Source organism: Opisthorchis viverrini, assembly GCF_000715545.1.
Source record: "Opisthorchis viverrini unplaced genomic scaffold opera_v5_11, whole genome shotgun sequence".
In the NCBI taxonomy this organism is placed as follows: Eukaryota; Metazoa; Platyhelminthes; class Trematoda; order Opisthorchiida; family Opisthorchiidae; genus Opisthorchis; species Opisthorchis viverrini.
In genome coordinates this window covers 46,499-65,645 of record NW_008751667.1, presented here as the reverse complement: position 1 = coordinate 65,645, position 19,147 = coordinate 46,499, and the positions used below count along the sequence as shown (strand labels likewise).

The following is a 19,147-nucleotide window of genomic DNA, read 5'->3' as shown; positions in this document are numbered from 1 at the left end:
CCCTTTTATTTACTGCAGTAGCCACCTTCCGCATCGATCCTTCAAGTGGACTGCCGCATTCGAATGGGCTTCGCGTCGACCCAGATGGAGTGACTGTTCAGTCTCTGGGTGACGTTGAGGATCGCGTTCTTCTGGCTGATGTCGGTTTCTCCCAAGGCACGCATTACTGGGAATGGCGAATCGACTCCTATGATGGAAGAGGGCAACCATCGTTTGGTGTCGCACTCAACAGCGTCGCGCGAGATCGGATGTTAGGTAAGACATCCCATGAGATGGACGACTAAATACTTTGGCACCAGTCTACTCACCAGCAGAATTTGAATTGAATTAATTCTAATCATTAGATGCTTACGAATTTTCGAACGTTATGAAAATCTCGACAGAGTCGAAACCCGTCCGAACAAGGCTCCGTACTGCTCGATGGAACAGTTGCCAGCTCAAACGAAGCTCTACTGTACCATGAATGGCTACTTACCAGATTTCTGTGTTCAAATAAAATTTGAGTGTATTTTCTTGAAGCGGTTACTCACATGGTCGCTGAAAACACTTCGATGGGCCATGATTGGTTTCACCCTTCTTGGGTCTCATCAGGAAGGCAAAGTTCCTTTGGTCGATTCCTGCTTGAACTCAAACTGTACTCTATTCGCAAAGTACACTGAGTTGCACATCAGTTTGCTTGTAATGGAAGACAACTGAATCCCAGTTAAATCACTTGCTCATCGTTTGTTTAGCACATTTGTTGGAAGCGCGTCTGGTGATCAGAAAAAAGCGTTTTGGTTGGTGATTGTTTGATTTCATCAAGCCAGTGTTCAGCCTGGTGTTCCAGGCCATCAAAACTTCACTATCAATCAGTGATCCTCATTTTAGGCTATGTTGTCCAAAAAGGGTAACGTAATCCTCTGTCGCACATGAAGAAACTGTCACACCACACCTCAAAGTAACAAGCACGATATTCATTCAGAACTGCATCTTAAGTTTGAATTCTTGAGTCAACTGGTAGCAGCCCTCAACAGCCTGAAGCGATTTCCAGACTATCTGGAAGGTTACGACCTACAAGGCACGAGAAGTGAGTAACTGTTGTTAGTTTGGCTCCTCAAACTGATACTTGCACAAAAGTTCCCACAACGGGGATAATGATCTCTTCCAGGAAGAAGGGAGGAACTGCACAACCATCACTGGGTTTTGGTCGAGCAGTTGATTTTACAATGTAAGACGATCTAAAGGATCGAATTCATTTATGAACGAAGACATCAAGTGCAATTGTGGAAAGCCTTTTGGAGAGATGGCAGGTTTACCTGTCATTTCGGCAAAACCAATCACAGTTGAGGACTTCAATGATAAAGGTCTTTTGTTTAACGTACCGGTTTGTCCAAACTCTACAGGGAATCGATCACTAGACTTTTCAACGCAACACTTGACTTGGCTTCCTGGGAAGTCTTTGTATTTATCGAACCGCATCATTACTTGCAAACTTACAGTAACGTACCTACCGAAGGGAGCATTCAACTATTACGAACCGTCGTTTGAAAATGTTGTAGACTAGTGTGGAAAGGGCTGTCTTGTAATTTGGTCGATTCGACTGTCACATTTTTCGTGAATGGTAACGAATCTCGAAGGTTGTTTCAATAAAGCTTATCGATCCACGGATTTCATTTCTCACGATGCTCATGAAAACCCCGATATGTATGAATTACCTTTGTCCCATCGGCTTTACCCATCTCAAAATACTATTTCGGTATGCATCGTTCTATTGTTAAAATATTTGTCACGAGACGGTAGTCGCGACGTAGTCTTTCTTTAGTCTGTGGCCTGTGAAAATTTCTCAGGTTAACCCAGAATTCATTGTTTTCCTTGGTAGGTCTGGACAATGCTGGGTGGGCAATGTACGCAAACTCCAACCGCTCCTGGTTTGTTCATGCTGGACAGCACCGAGATCGCACGGATGGTGGAATACTGACTAAAGACCAATTAGAACGCGACCATCAGCCGACTGTGATTGGTGTTCGTTTAGACTGCGATCAAGGTCACCTGGGCTTTTATCTGAATGGCGAACCACATGGGCCAGTTGCATTTACGAATTTGCTGCAAAACGGCAAGCAGTCGACCGAGGCTATGGAGTCTGATTTAAAGGATGGTGTGCGTGTAGCTAGAACAGTTAAACCCTCGCTGTTCTACCCCGCACTCAGTTTGAGCCATTTCACACGTGTCAAGTTAATCACCGGGTTGGAAGTCCCCAGCGAAAGTGAGGAATCCAGTGAGGAGTCCGAAGTCGAGTGTGGCGTTTTGGCAGTGCACACGCCAGAATCAGCTTCCTCATTATCAACGCCCAACAACACTAGCGAACGCTCGAGAACAAGCGTGTCAACAGGGAAGGATTCTTCCTCATCAACAACGTCGACTGATGGCGGGTCTCAGCTGCGGCCTAATCGGCCTTCGGCGATACATCCAGACATGACAGGGATTGGATTGACCCGGGGCTGCACAATTTTGACAGGGAGTGTAGGTGTCACCGGACCGAAATCACCCACGCCGATTCGTCTGGTGACATTCGGTCGATCCTAATTACCACTTGGTCAAAATGTGATAGCGGTCGCTGCATTGCTTCCTGTACATGCTTTCGCAATCCAGACTTTTCTCCTGAGCTACGAATGCTAACGGAAAATGCTTTCGATTATCTACATATATACACATCTATACATGTACTCACTTTTACGGTATACAGCAGATGGCGTAAAATTATTATGCTAGTATGAGGCAATTTGGTAATCTTTATTTGAGGTTTCGCCCTACCGGTGAAGCTAATCTACACTAGAAAGCCGATAAGCAATGTACGGTTGTTTAGTTCTTCTTGCGAATCACCGGCAGTGCGCATCTCACGAAACTCGGAGAGTTTCGAACCCACAAACTTTTGGCCAGGGGTCAAACAGCGGTTAAACCGTTCGGCTACGATAGGATCTCACTTAGACAGGATATAGCGACATTCATTCTTCAGTCACTGAAAACACATCAGCTGGTCATGTATCGACTGGCTCCTCGAGTGATGACTTCTCAGATGGAAGGAAAGTTATTCTCAGTGGTTGAAGCTCCAATTTACTAACCGAAAGGTCCGTCGTTCGAATCCGACCTCTGCATCTCGACCTCCTCTGTCTAGGCTGAGGCAAGCTGGCAGCCCTCGGGCTTCCTTTGGGTGGCATGGCAGCCAGGCACTGAAAAAGTGCCACCGTTAGAAGATTATCTTTTAATATATCCTTTGCATGTCAGTTTGGTTGTACGCAAGGCTCGCCTAAACCTAGCTGAATCTGCTTTCTATGATATTCTTCACCTGACTTTGCTGGATAAAGGCCACATCATGTTTCGCTTGGTGCGAAATTCGAGATAGCACAGCATGTTTTCATCAAGGAAACTACTCACAAGGTTGAAGTCTACCAAAAACAAAAGATTCCGCTGCGTCTCAGGTGATTCTTCCATGGAAACCAAAGTGCCGGCAAATGAGTGTTGAATCACTGATTGAGTTTAGGACAAACGGTCTCTCGTCAGTGAAGCCAACCTACGCTGTTTAAGCTCTCTTTGTGAGTGCTATTAAGTTGGGTGATTCTTAGATTATCGAGTTGACTGAATAGTGGCTACTAACACAGTTGTGGTTCTACACGTAACAGAAACAGTCAGAAGCAACCTCGGCAACACTATTGTCAGTCAGTTAGAGAATTGAACGTCTTTTTTTCGGGATGTCTACAGCAACTACTCGGTTTGATTGTTGTTAGTTAATCTGAAGACCGAGTGTTTCCCACACACCCACTGGAACTGATTTGAAAGTGGGCGCACACACACAGGCCCTACACTAATTTCTCATGTGGTGTTAATCTGCTTTTCCTGCAGAAGTGAAAACTACAAAATTGATAACGGCATTTTGAGGTACAGTCCTGCAAAACTATATTTAACAAGAACGTTGTGCGTTAGCTCAAATTTGGTGTACTCTGTAGCAGAGAATTTACGTAAGATTTTTAGGTGGTCCATTGTTGGCTTCATTTGTGCTATTGTGAACTTTCCGTGAACCACTCAGATGAGGTCTAATTTCCCCCTCGGTTCAGCAAAAGCTTCTGCTAGGTTTTCAGAAATGCATTTACTTCCAACATCAGAAACTCGTGGAGGCTTGGTTCGTATTCGGAGAACCAGCTCCGAACGTAACGGTACTGACTACATAACAGCCAATGGAATAACCGTTTTTCGTTGAGACGGATTTCATTGGTTGTTCTTCACTTGACCTTGACAGATGAGTTGTATTCTTAGTATCACGTTTTTGACCCGCTCGGACACGACAGTGATCCATAGATCAGCCGGTTCGCACGTTCATAGACTTTTCTCGTTTGGCCAAGCGCGCCTCAATCGGCTATCCAGACCGAGGTTCACGGTAACAAGAAGGCATTAGGAGACTATGGTCCGCAACACACTAAAACACCCGAATTTGGTGTGGTTTAAAACCCACAACACACTAAAAACACCCGAATTTGGTGTGGTTTAAAACGCATCCGACTAGCACGCACGCATCACAGTCTGAAAGTTGGGCCTCACTACCTGTGGCTTTCGGCTAGATTAGCTATTCGGAGCCAAACCGTTTGCCTCCATCGAGTAGGCTCACAAAATAATACAAAATCGGAGAGGTACTCAAATTATGCTAATTTGAGTAAATACAATTACACCCTTGTAAATTAAGGTCTGCAAGCGATAAGACTGATGGGCACCGCGAGAACAAATTTCTTAGGCTCGGTGCACCAAGCCTTCGGAATGGGAAAGTACCTAAAGACCCAGCCAATTAGGCTTCCAACAAATTACTCAGAACCTGGATCAAGTGTTGTGCTGTTTTGGTAGGGCATCCAGGGACGGGATACTGTCGCATTCTTCAAGCTGATTGGTGAACTTGATATTGGGGCAGGGAAAATGTTGAAAGTCGCGACCACTTGCTCTGTCACAACTGTTCTAGGTTGCACGACAAACGCTTCATCTGGGAAGAGTCTAGAAGGTCCTGTGCATTGACACTCCATTCAGATTGGAGCTGTTACAGGAACGGCTGATTGGTTATGTTGAACTGCCAACGTTCCAGCATGACCGTACTGTCAGGGCGCGCCCAGACAGGAAAAAAGCACATGTGCAGAGAGTGACGTATCCTCAAGGTCACCATCGGTACGACAGGCCCGGAAAGTAGGTGCGTTGGCGGAGCTCACCAAACACGGCTTAGCAACATACGATCAGCGTAGTGGGCCTGAGATTGTTCACGACCGGAACATCGCCATTGGCTGTACGGAGCGAACAAGTGAACGACTATAGCTGGCCAATTATTTATCCTATATATTACGCAGGCGCTCTGCATGTTTTGTCCTGACAATACAGCCGTGTCCCGAGTTCTCTGTCTTCTCCCTATCGCGTAGCCTGGCAGGCTCAGTGCAGGCGTAAGCACTAGATACAACACGTACACTCCTCGGCTAGCATAGGGCTGAGTGGTGAACTCATGGCTCCTCACATTCATGTTGCATCCAGACGGGAGTTATTTCAAAGTTGTATCTTTGACTGGTCAACATCAGCGATCTATCGTCTGAAAGCTAGCTGATCAACAGTATTGCTCACATTCATGGTGCACCCAGACGGGAGTTATTTCAAAGGTCAACATCAGCGATCCGTCGTCTGAAAGCTAGCTGATCAACAGTATTCTATCTTGTTGTCCTTGATTATCTCACGCTTGGTGCGAGCTTGAAAATGGGTGGGCCGAAAAACCTAATTCGCTTTATAACCTCGTAGTTCTCGATGATCTGTGGGGGTGTAAACTGTATGCAGTGTTGTGATATACTTGCGCCTGGGCTCTATGGATGAATCGTATTAACTGTCGAATCGATCCCAAGGTTGCTAATATGAAAATCGACCTCTCAAGAGTGAACAGTGATACACTAGGTATTCCTTGGAGAGGAGGCATTTTCTCTCAGCTAAGTGTTTGCTTTAATAGTAGCTTTTAAACTTAGGACAGGTGCAAGCAAACTTAAATCAAAACGGCCTTTGGAGTTTGGTTGGATGGTAATGGGACCCTGTAGAACTGTAGAACGGCTGTGCAGCGAACGTTACTACCATGTCAGCACTTGCCCTAACCCAAGAATGTGCTGGCTGGGCACGAATAAACGGGATAAGTCATCTAGTTAAGCGGTACTACGCGTTTGTCCTGCAGTCGGTTGTTTTCCCGGAGCGAAAGTGACACACAATGACCAGATCTTCGCCGATACTGGTAATAATTGGATAACAGAACCCTTGTGTGTGAATGCAGGTGTGTTTACAGTTGGGCACTGAGTCATCTTACAACAAGACTAAACAAAGTGACAATCTTTTTAAAGGGGAGAGCGGGATCACGGAGATACAAAGCCAAACCCGGAATGTATTCGGGAAACTTTATGCCAATCATGATTGTATGCTCGGCTTATCTGTCATTGCCGTGAGTTGGAGTCATCTTTCATGTTCCTGTCAAACAAGTATTGTCTTTGCGGCCCGCACGTCTGTCAGGTTGTGTTTTGGCCTTTTCTTTGTGGAATTGTATGAAATCTCGCCAAGCTATTATGAATGACTAACGCTCAGATGTTAACTCTCTTTCGCTTCAAATTGGATATTTCTGAAGTCACCACCCCACAATAACCCATTTGCTGAGAAAGATTTTGATCATCGCTCCAAGACATGCAGCTTGTTGCTGCCATAGAAAACAAACAGCAAACGAAAAATGTGTCCGAAGAGAAAAACTACTCATCCACGAGAAGCAAATACGGCGCCAAAGAAGGAGTTTGCCGTTGTTTGTAGGTTTCTGAGAGCAAGTTAACAATACCACTCTTCAGTCAGGTCAAACAGGCTTCTAAAAACTTGAAAGCTGATCAGTGACGTCGATATTGGAAAAAAATGGATTTTATGTTTACATTTTATTGATACTCAAAAGTAAACTCCGGGACTTTTGATCAGGGAGTAAGCCCTCCGGAGAACCATGGTTGGGACTATCTGTGATAGGTACGCCCTATGGATGATATTTATTCAGCACACACCCAACAAAATGCGACACTTTGGCGTAAAAAGTTTTATCCCATGCGCAAAAGTTTTGCAGCTAAGAGCATTGTGTGGCCAAGCAGTCCCGCTTTTGATCGCATGTTTTGCTCATCCGTACCCGCCATTCACCGGGTACCGCAAAAGCCACCCAATCCGACACTAGTATGCCGGCATGCGTGTGCGAATGTGCGCCACTCACCTACTTACCAACGCGTGATCGTGCACCGTCTGCCGAACCTGCTATGTTTCGCTCTGATCCTCGTGAGTGCCGTGTGATCGCACCGCCAATCAGAATCTCGGGACTGGCCCCTGAAGAGACGACCCCCACTGCTGAGACGACATTGCGCCCCCCCACCCCTTGACTGGCTTACGAACTATGGCAAACTTGCATACGTGGTGACGCCACGAACTTGGACAGTTGAGGCTTGTTGTTGAAAAGAGTATCATGGACATTGGAACGTTTGACATTCTCCCTTTTGATATTCGGGATCGTCCGTCATAAGCGTGACTCAAGGTTGCATATCGGATGTATATTTGAACCCATCCCTAATTGAACAATATTCGCATCACCCACAAGATAGCACATTTTGGAGATGCCGATATTATCATATTGTACAATTGTGTCTCAGCTCCTAAAGCCAAAGATGTAATTGGCAGAGTTGTTGGGAAATTCGTGAATACTGGGTGAATGTCAGCAGGCGGACCACAGTCCATTAATGCCTTCTCATTACCGTGAACTCCGGTCTGGATAGCCGATTGACCGCCTGGTGCACTTGGCCAAACCAGAAAAGTCAATAAACGTGCGAGCCAGCTGCTCTATTGATCACTGTCGCATACAGCTTATCTGTCAAGGACGAGTGAAGAACAACCAATGAAATCTGTCTCAACGAGAGCGGTTATTCCATTGGCTGTTATGTAGTCAGTCCCGTTACGTTCGGAGCTGGTTCTCCTGATAGTGTGTGATGAGGAAGAGGCGACAAATCGGTTGTCCTTCTCAATCGTTACTTTGTCCGAGTGTGAAGTTGACTGGGCCGAGGGTTACGAACACATTTCCTGAACTGGCGGGATTGTATGTGCTCACGTGAAAAGAGCAGAAACTAACAGACCTTGGTGTCATGTTGCAGGAACTGTCGATATTCAGGAATCTCTTGACCAACAAATCATCTTCGCATGAGCGAGACTTAAAAAAAGAATTCCCACCATTGAGGTTAACTTCCCGAATAGTTTTCCAAATGAGTTACAGACCCGAGCTTACTCTCCATTCATGTTTGTGGTTGGAAAGTGTATGGCGAAGACTCTAGTGACTGTGCGGTGTCGCAGACTCCAGTGCTATTTTGTTGCAGCAACTATTGGCTGTCGGTATTCAAGAATCTCTTGACCAACGAATCATCTTCGCATGAGAAATTTGAAAAAAATTCCCACCATTGAGGTTAACTCCCCGAATAGTTTTCCAAAGGAGTTAGAGATCCGAGCTTAGTCTCCATTTTTGTTGGTGGTTGGAAAGTGTATCGAGAAGACTCTAGTGACTGTGCGGTGTCGAACCCGAATAGTTTTCCAAATGAGTTACAGACCCGAGCTTACTCTCCATTCATGTTTGTGGTTGGAAAGTGTATGGCGAAGACTCTAGTGACTGTGCGGTGTCGCAGACTCCAGTGCTATTTTGTCTGTTCGGTCCTTTGAGGTATACGCTTTGTTTAAAAGTATTCTAATACATGCTTGGGCATTCTGACAGCATCGTCGCCCGTGCACAATTACGAACCATGAAACCAAAAATGATCCAATGCCAAGGAATTGCTTCAAATGCAGCCCACACAATGGCCAACAGACGAAAGGAGACTACCTATTCTTTCTTCGTCTCAAAGATGCTTCAGTTCCACCATCCTCTATTCAGTGATTGAAGACATCCATGGGGGATTTTCACGAGGACCAACAAACCCATTAGCTTTAGCCGGAAAAACTGTTCGTCAGACTGCGGCAACGAAATCAGTCTGTATGCTTCTACACCCACTGTGTCGGGTTGACTTTTATCTTCGCTCCTTCATGTAAGCAGGGTGCTTCTTCTTCTCGCACTTTGGATTTGTTTGAGATCGATGTACACAACATGTGCGAAAAAATACACGATCAAAGGGCTCTCTTTGCGCTACCTGCCACCATCATCATGTTCTTCCACGTGGCGCGAATTTGTGCATCTGGGGACCGCAGCGAATGGCTGTACAGGGGTNAGAACTCATTTGGGACGTCTACTGGGATTGGAATTTTTACGTACGAGCAAGGACAAAAGACTGCTTCATCTATGCACCAATCGCAAACTGTTTTTTCTCGGAAAATGGAAAAATTGCCCCAGTTCAAAATGCCACTCGACGGCATGCCAGGCACGGAAGCAGATTTGTCCGATTCTCATCGGTTGATTCTGAAGTAAATCAATGACTGAATAGTGCTACATGGCGTTATCTGAATCCGATGCGTGAAGCCCTAACAGGAGAGCAAGAGAGAGAGTCTGAGTTTAACATTGTGGGACCACACATTTACACTTTTTAGTGTTACAAAAAGGCCTTCAAGTAAGTGACCCAAGCTGTTAATGCCATTGAATTTTCAAGGTGAATTTGACCTTGTTAAATTATCCCTTCTCTCTGCCAGGTTTGCACTGCGAGGGACGTCACGATAGCTTCTAAACACAATGTGTCCGTTCGCTTCTCTAAGGTTAGCTGGGGAATGAGACTATACTATCAGCTTTTCAAATGCTTTCCGAAAAAAAGGGATGTGTGATAATTGTGCCTGGTCTTCCTATGTCTGTTTATCCTCATTTCCCTTCTAAACCGAAATCCAGATAGTAAACAAAATTATACTTACTGATGCAAGTCTTGTGGATGTGGAAAGTGCATACGACCCTGTTCTTCTCTTTGAACAGATGAGTGAATTACGGTCGATATGAATAGAAAAAATCATTCTCTGGCCGGTTCGCCCCCAAGATCGCGCTTCCGGAAATGCAGTCAAAACGCGTGTCACTTGCATTTCGAGGCAGAGTACTCAGGTTTTTCAGGGGCGTTTTGCGCACCCCCAAGTCGCATGAACTTTGACCTCTGACCCAGGAAAACAATGCCCGAAACACCAAACCTCGGATCCCAAATTGGAACATATTTCTGAGACAAGCTCTCGAAATTTTAAGTATATTATATGGCAGGCTACTACATGAGGTGTCTTGCTGTATGCTTTCATGGGTGAGGCGGGCTTGAGCGTTTGATAACCATTGTCCTTTCGGCTGGTGTCTACGAATCGCCAAGGTCAATCAGAAAAGGGGTTTGCTTATGCAATGGAGACGCCATTCGAGAAATAAAAGCTGCCATGGCTTGGTCATGTACTGCACGTGTCGTTCTCCGAGCCTAATACAGAGTGGAGCAAGCGGTGAAGATCTCCGGTAAGGTGATCTCCACAACACAGCAGCTAGTCAGTAGTCATTTCTGTAGAGATTGTCTGAGTGAGTGTGTGAAGGTCCACTTTCACTCGCGCAAGGTGCCCAACTATCAGCCCTTGATGCTGATGATGGGATGTTGATGACAGTAAGGAGGCTTTAGATAAGACGAGGCCATTTCCCAGGAAACACTTTTTGTACGGTGTGGTGTCGGCGACGACAGAACCGTTTGCCTTCGCCCTCCTTCTGTTTCGCTATCCTCTGCATATAGATAGCCTGAAAAAAACCAACTCAGCTAAACCCTAAAAAGTTCAGAAATTCGTCCAACTACACTGAGTTTATCGAAGAGCCCCGCGGGGGACGGGTGGCTTTCTGGATCATGCGATACCGGTTATTTGAGTTGATTCGTATGTGACGGAACTGGTTACCTACATCCACTAACGTATGCTGCATGATTGGTTGAAAATTGAACAGTGACACATGGTAACATGACCTATCAGTTTGTGGGTTACCCTCCCGTCAACGTTTATCTTCACAGTTCGGTTACTACCTCATCAATATTTACCTTCAAGCACTCACATAATTTGTTTAACGCATACACACCCACTGTTTCATTCCTGTTTTGATTATGTCATGAACATTCGACCCATGACTAACCCAGGTTATTGGAATCTTATCCTAAGACAAACAATGCAAGCGCATCCTCACTCAAAACGTAAACGCATATAAGTTGAATCTAACTTGACGTTATGATAATTTCCCCATTCATTTGCTTACTCCGTCTATGTACTTTTGACCTCCAGTTGTTTTGCATATGGGTACCCGGCACTCACTTTGCCGCAGAGGAAGTCCCTTCCGACACTTGTGTATTGACATGCGTGTCTGTGTGTGAATGTGCGCCGCTGACCTACTTACCCATGTGCTTTCATGTCCCGTTTGCTGAGCCTGCCTTGACTTGTTTTCTCATGGGCTCCGCGTGATCGCACGCCCAATGAGAATCACGAGACCGTCATCGGAGGGAACGACCGCAACCCACGCTACTGAGCCATCATTCCGCTCGCCATTGTTTCGTGTGCGGACGTTGACACTGCACTGTGCCGGTCAGGGACAGACCTGTGAACGTGTTGACGCCACGAACGTGAACAATTGAGGTTTGTTGTACGCATTTGCTTACCCTTTGTGCAAATAGTACCCTAGAATTACGAACCCAATTCTTCCTTTTGATATTCGGGATTGCTGAACCTACGCGTCACTCAAAGTTCCGTATCGGGATACTTAACAATATATATGCGGAACAACCACAGCAGGATGCAGACGCTCGTCACTTCAGAGTCAGTTTCAAATCTACGTACGACTCACTGTGCAGGAAAAGTCTGGGCTCGATATCGTTTGGATTAGACGATGATTTCAACACGCTTGGTCAAGACCCGCGCCCGACAAACCTCGGCATCATCTACCACAACTTATCAACCGAAGAACTGGATAAGTCTCTTTCCTTTTCATATGTTATTCAATTGTACTAGTGTTTATGTTAGCCACTATACTGTTTATTGTTAGTGTTATTCACTTTCTGACATTACTTCGAGTAGAAGCTAATAGCACTAACAAGTTTCCACTACATCACCTGTGCCGTTGGTGACGAGAAAAAAACGAAATATTGTATGCAGCAGACTATATTATCCACATAGTTGAATGATGATCATGAAAGACACGTGCAAAGCCGTAAGCTGACCTGTCAGTGTTGGTCTCACCGGGAAACCTGTACAATGGGGGGGGGGGGGGAAAAAAAAAAAAAGATGCTGTTTGACTGTTTCGGTGTAATTTGGTAATCAAACGGCCTTTACAGAGGATGAGGTGTTGGCTGAGAGAACATTGTCACAAATAGGAAGAATGTATCTCTTTCTTTGTACCGTCTGTGAGGTTAGGTAACACACAGGTCAAATTTTATTCACCATTCTCCCAAAATCTACAGGGTGTACGCCTTTGAGTAGTTTACGTCACGAGCCGTGCAAGTGAGCTCGCCTGTTGACTTGTTTTGCAAGCGCATGACCAGTAAAATTCGCCTAGATAATTCATCAGCCAGGATTCGCATGAACTTTTGGAATTCCGAAGTCATTAATCCGGCTATGCGCGCCACGGAAAGTCACAAGCCGTACAAAACAAAACCAAGATCATATTGCCATATTGCACCAACCAAGTTGGAAGTACATCACCCTACCCCTACTTTCGGCAGACAAAGAATGCTTCATTATTTTACGGCCATAGAAAGCCTACAAATAAGAAATGGCTAAGACATACTGACGGAAATTTCCAGATGCTGGAATTTCGCAACACCGGGCCCGTAGATTTCGCGTGGGTGCGCTTCGAGCTGGACAGCTGAGCCTGAATGATAGGTTGACCGGGATTCAGCGACCTTCAGTCAGTCACGTTTGAATACCTGTGTCCAGGTTATCGATAATTTATAGCTCTCAACGAACGCTAATCAGAGGCGAAAATTCCCAACCAACTGCGAGGAAGGTTTCAAATATAAAAGGACCAGAAGATACATGTCTATGCAAGCGGAATTTTTCCGGTAACATCAAGTTACGGGGAAGTCTTTCACGTGAGGACGACGTCTTTTACGACAGGACGTTTTTTTCACCGCCAGCTATTAAAAGATATGCCATCGATAGGAATCCCAGTAGTTGGTAGGGAAAACGCAGGACAGAATATTGACCACGTTAGGATTTGAATGTTTTAATCAATACCGGAAACATGTACATGGATGTTGTTGAACTACGAGAGTTTCCTTCTGGGCACTGAATCATTTTTTGATAATCTCATAAGGGGAAGTGAACTTGGCGTACGTTTCGAACGTATTCCATACAGTGTGGATAAGGTCTTGTACCTGATAACCATCATGAAACCCATCCATATGGCTGAATGAATCAGTGGATTGCAGTGCATATGGAATTATGGGAGCTGGCTGAGATAATATTCCTTACTCCCAATTGGACATCTGCTTGGAAAGTTCCAGCCGTATGCAGTAGGCACCCTAATTGGGTCTCTGACTAACGGGACGGATCAAAATGTAGACACACTTGCTGGTCCATGTGTATTTCTCGTTACAAGTCAAGACCCCAGCGAAGACGAAGAGAGTAACTACAAAGTAGCGTAAAATTTATGTGGGCTTTGTTTGTTTTACATTTAAACGGAAAATTTTGAGGATCTTCGTATGCCTTCATTGGTGTGCATCAAAACAGGACCTGAAGTTGTCAGCGTTCTCAGCCTCACTCTCGGTTAGACAGAATCCCTCGGCTTCATACGTCCCGAATTTTTCAGATCGGTCATAGACTGGCATTTACTATGCGCATTGTTTTCCCTGGCGATTCAGTTACAGGCTGTGTAGGGAAATAGGACCTTGTAGTGTTCACCCTGATGTTCGTATAACCTGTGAGCTGTTGAAAGTGTGTCGCAACGGTTGGGACAAACCAACCGACTTCATTCACTCGCCCCAATTCTGACGTCCAGCCATTTGCCAGATATTGTCTATAGGCTCGGATACTTCCATAAATTATCAACACAGAAGAAAGTAGTATAGTAAAACTATTAAAACTACTTCACACACAGACTCACCTGCATCGGTAGATTCTGTTGGGCACGACAAATGTGAATTTGTATGTGAGACGGAATTGAGCATTTATCGAGTATGTCATTCAGAACAATCAAACGGTTATTCAGAAAATTGCCGCACTTCCGAAACGCTCAGACCTGTCAATGATTTCGTTGAACTCTTATTTCTGATACGGTTATAATTTAAGGCTCTGCATCGCGTTACCGTATAGTTTGATCCCACTCGGCAGACAGTGGTCGAAACGGAACAATTGATCTGATGTCAAAACCAAAATGCTTCGACTGAAGCAATCGATTTTTGAGTCCAGTTGGTTGCGGGACTTGTCGCGGTATTCCGGTCCGAATAGCCTCTCTCCTAGCCTGGTGCGATTATTTTGATTAGACCACACATATATAGCAAATATTCAGAACTAACCGGTCGTTTGGTGATGGTTTGAGTAAAGTTAAAACATTTAATCGAGACTAGCTTGTTTCCTCAACACTAAACCTCGGCTGTGGTAGAACATATTCCACTGAACTTCAAGCCTAAATGACGCACCAGAATGGGAATTCATGACAGATGATTTAATCAGCGGCCACATCCAAGGCTGTTCGTTGTTTGAGGTGTCCCCATTGCAGAAGTGCGAACACGTTTGCCCGTAGTGTGTCCGGCGTGAGACGGTTGACTATTGATAACACACTCACCTCGTATGTCATATACCCGCCGTTCGAATCTCAGCATTTCAGAAGACATGCGCTGCTAATGAACTCTACTATGAGAGAAACTCGAGCCCAACACTTTCCCCTCTCAGGGGAGGACTCGCCGAAACAGTTACATTGGGAAGAGAAAAGAACTCTTCCGACGATGGGGATATAAATTCAGTCATGTGTTGCATTTTCCAGTCGGCAACATGCATTGACTTTGTCAAGGTAACTTTTCCAGGATCGGTTTGTCACCACCTTACAAATGCCTATGTCTCTGTCGTGCCTTCGAATCATCGAATCAGTCTTCCAGAAAGGTAAGTTGCTATTGGTGTTGAAACATACGTAGATGTCGATCGGAACCACTGATGTCCACAGCCCTGCATTGTCGGATCGTCCACTTTCATTTCGGCTGGTCGTCATACCTCAAGTGCTGAAATTTTATATAAATGAATGTAACAGGTGTTGACAGTTCCCGGTGCTGATCATTTGTTTATCTGTTTCGCTCCTTCCTTAATTTGATAGCTCAGTCCGTAGCTCGACGAGCTCATTTGTCCACAACCTACGACCAGAAGCCTGTGAGTTGTTGGTCGAACCGGAGGACATCCAGTACTGAACCGGATGACACATTCGCACTCTTGATTTCAAACGTTTGTCGATCGTTTTATTTGATCTGCCTGTGATCATGGTCAACCTTTGGAGGTCAGAGAGTATGGCGTCCGGAGCCTACCCCCGTTGTTTCCACAAGTTTCGCATTGTCACCTGAATAAGACTCATTACTTCACCAAATTTCCTGTTCTAGCCAACCCTCAACCGCTTCGCGCTACAGGCACTCCGGATGCACAAAAGTACCGCTATTTGACTGATTTAACTCCAACCTACATGGTACGGTTAAACCTTGATGGGAAATTTGGTCAAGCGTAGATGACCGTACCATCGCATCATTAAATCTAAAGTACCACATGGTGTCCCTGGAGAGTTCAGGAAGCAGCGCGAAAAACGTTCGATATATTATAAAACTTATTTGAATCTAGGAAAGTAGAAAAGGCACAAGAATCTGAATCTCCATTTGATACACAACTCATGAAACGAAAAAGCTCTTGCAGTTCTCCACCCCACCCCCAAAACACTTTGTGCAGGCAAACAATAATTGCAGGAGACAGGGCATTTCTGTGCTGAGCTGTCGACTCACACGATGCCCAACAACTGCAGACGCCAGGAGTAAACTTGGGACAATAAACGAGAAGAGTAAACCACAGCAAATCCCGTACACCAATCGGGCAAACGTGTAGCTAACCTGTGAGCTACAAGAAAGACTGCACCCCAAGAGACCCATCAGCATGCTGCATTGTTGCACACAACGCTTGTTTGGGAGACGAAAGTGCGGAATAGTAGTAGGGACACCAGTCATTGCCGTCGATTTTTGTTCATCCCTTTGGTAAACTATTTTTCACTTTTTTCTTATCGATCTTATGGGGTTGATGACTCTCTAGAAGACTTCCACACAGTCCTCAAGCTCTATTCACGTCTCTGGTGTTTTCGTACATGCGGTGCAAACCTGTTGGTGTGCACGTGACGTTTCTGACTTGCATTCGTCGGGCGAATGCCGCTTTGTCTCAAAGCCCTTTGGATAGGTCTAACATTTGGCCACGAAAACTACAGTTTTCGAGTTGTATCCGTGAGTACTTTGTGATTTAGAAATAGAGCAAGATGCTTGGAGGGACAGTGAAATTGTGTTAAAGTTGGCGACTCTCCTCCTAACCGTTGTAATTAAAACGTTACCAAGTATCAAACACGCCAGCCCTCAGCTTCTACACAGCGGTACGTGCTTACAGGCGATAACTGAAATAACTGAGGTGTCGCAAGGTAGATTTACGTGAGCTGAACAAAAAGAGGTGCGCACTGAAAAACTGGAATGGAAAGTTCGACAAATTCACTCCTCTGAAGTTTCAGTTTGGTTTTCGCAAAAAAAAATCCACCGAAAACCCAAACGAATGTCTCCTGCATGATATTCTTTAGTTACTTGTCATAAACAGGAAATTTAGCCCGGTTTCCTTTTGCAAATAAGCGTACTAGTTTAACATCGTGTCTTGTGGTCCAAGTGGAACATAAGGTTGATGAAACCTTGATAAAATTACGGCAGTAATCAAACTGGTGTAATGCATTCGGTTTACAATAGTTGTGCAGGACAAACTATAGGATGAATGCTCGGATTAGGAATTCTGAGCAAGCCGAAATGGCCCCGAAGTTTCCCTTAGTGTGTGTATTGTGGGAGCTTGGGACAATATTAAAACGAAACTAGTCATTTGCGCCACTTGTATCAGGGCCCAAACAAAGAATTGCTACTGGTGTAAAGAGGAAAGCCATTCACAGCAGAGTCATGGGATGCACCTTCCATTAGAAGCGAGGCGGAGTTACGGGAAAACGCCATACTGCTCACATTACTCATCAGTAGCATCCGCCGTTATACTGGTGTAGCGGTGATACTGCTGATGGAGAGTCATGCGAGTAGTATGTTTTCTTCTTGTAAATTCGCTTTGCGTCTCTTGAAAAGAGAGATCTATTGCGGAATTTGTGGATTCGAGCAACAGTCAATGAATAGCCAGAAAAGTTCAGGAAGACGCGCTCAAGAGAGGATGGATGTTCAGGTTTTGCAAATAAGATGCATATGAGAGTTTTGCTTCCCTGTCCAACAGTCTGTAACGGTTCATTTGGCATTTCCTGATAAGTAACTCCGCATCGAAGGCCTTCTTCCTGTCACTGGTACTGTACCACAGCATCGGCTGGGCACGGAATGCATGACCTTCACTTTGGTCGATTACCTGCCATAGAGCTGTGCCTCAATAGTTCACCGTGAGAATATTATGTAAGCCATAAACACTACAGGTGTCAGCTAAGTAAGCTTTGTCAACAACCCCCGAGAAACAGGTCACTGTGGTGTGAACGCCGGAAGATTGTGTGTGAACTTCCGAATTCAAAATGATCTGAAAGACCATTCCTTGGATGCACGTTCAACATCTTCGGACTGGACCGAACCAGCTGCAGATCAGGGAGATATCAAACGGAGGAGGCACCGGACAAAAACCGACAAAAACAGTGGACACATCTGGACTGGAATGAGTCGAGATATGGATAACGACACTCCTGGAACCATTTTGGAAGTTTTTCAAGAAGTGATCCCCGGAGACCGAGGGAGATATAAACACCAAACATGCATTTCAGATATCACTTACGTTTTACCGCTACTGTCCGTTCAAAAGTGTAAATCGGTGTTCCTTCGGGCGTTGAAAACGCACACGACACTTTAAACGAGCTCGGTTGGTTTTGGTAACCTTGTGAATTTGGAGGTCCTATCTTCGCTGAGCTACCGTCTTCCAACTCCGTAACGGTTGCCGCCCCAACTGGGTCCACAGTAGCCTTCCATTTTCCGTTTAAGGATTTCGCAGCATCCAGTGGAACCAAGTCGCACTGAAATTCCTTGGTGGAGCCCGATGTTACCTCCGGGTTTCCACTGTTTTCGCCGTCCAACGTTCCGTCCAGCGGGTTGGCTGTTGGTCGCAAAATGAGCATTCAAATATGTTTTTGAAGGTCACATATATGAGCGCCTTTCGTACACCTATATATATATATATATATATATATATATATATTGAATTCGGCTCATATTTGCACTCTACGGATGTGGACCCGTACTTTGTGTAGGTCGCTCCCGAAGCCGGTGGCTTGATTTTGTGGGCGCTAGTCTCAATCGAGACGAGGTCCGTACGGCTGTTCAAATCCTTGATTGCCAGCTGCCCTCCTGAAGCACCGTTTTCTCCCTCCTCTGTGGTACATGTGATTTCTGTTTTATTTCCGACATGCAGTATACCGTCGGGAGAATCGAACTTTACTGCGACTACTCCACGTGCTATCAGTAGTAAATAAACACAACGTGAATTGTTTCATTGGATAAACGCATGCTATGGTATGAACACACACACACACACATTCATATTTGATAAATATGTGAAATCAGTTTCCTTGGCTTGCTGACATCACGAAAAATACCAACAGGTATTTGTACTATTCCTCTGAACGCCTTTTTTCGATACCTTGTTGTCACGATTCCAGAAGTTTCGCTTGTTTCAAAGTGTACCCCATAAACTTTTATGATGGGGAAAATTCGAGCGATATTTTGAAGGTACCAATAAATTCACTCAAGATAATGCCTTCCTGTTTCAATGGATTTAATTCCAACACCCAGGGAGATGAACGTTTACTACCCCACAAAGTAGGTCTTTCAGCTTCGTAGGATTATTACTGTCCATTACGAAAGTGGCTTGGCCATGTTCCTACAAGCAATCCCGTTTGTAGCACGCGTCACTTGAAAGGCCAAAGAAAACA

At 45.1% G+C, this 19,147-nt stretch overlaps 2 protein-coding genes across 2 annotated transcripts in view; one reads left to right on the top strand and one right to left on the bottom strand.

Moving 5' to 3' along the window:
• Window positions 1–2,700, top strand: part of T265_12702 (hypothetical protein) — a gene marked incomplete at both ends in the record, with an annotated part of 49,254 nt that extends 46,554 nt beyond the window's left edge. The window contains 2 exons of the mRNA XM_009165052.1: window positions 19–255; window positions 1,859–2,700. Coding sequence (XP_009163316.1) covers window positions 19–255; window positions 1,859–2,562 — 941 coding nt within the window. The remainder of the gene's footprint in view (window positions 1–18; window positions 256–1,858) is intronic.
• On the bottom strand, window positions 42–18,334 carry T265_01021 (hypothetical protein; the record flags this gene model as incomplete). The annotated part of the gene is made up of 3 exons (XM_009164964.1): window positions 42–187; window positions 7,270–7,371; window positions 17,998–18,334. 3 exons carry the CDS (start codon window positions 18,332–18,334, stop codon window positions 42–44), a joined length of 585 nt encoding a protein of 194 aa, XP_009163228.1.
• Between the last annotated feature and the right edge of the window lie 813 nt (window positions 18,335–19,147).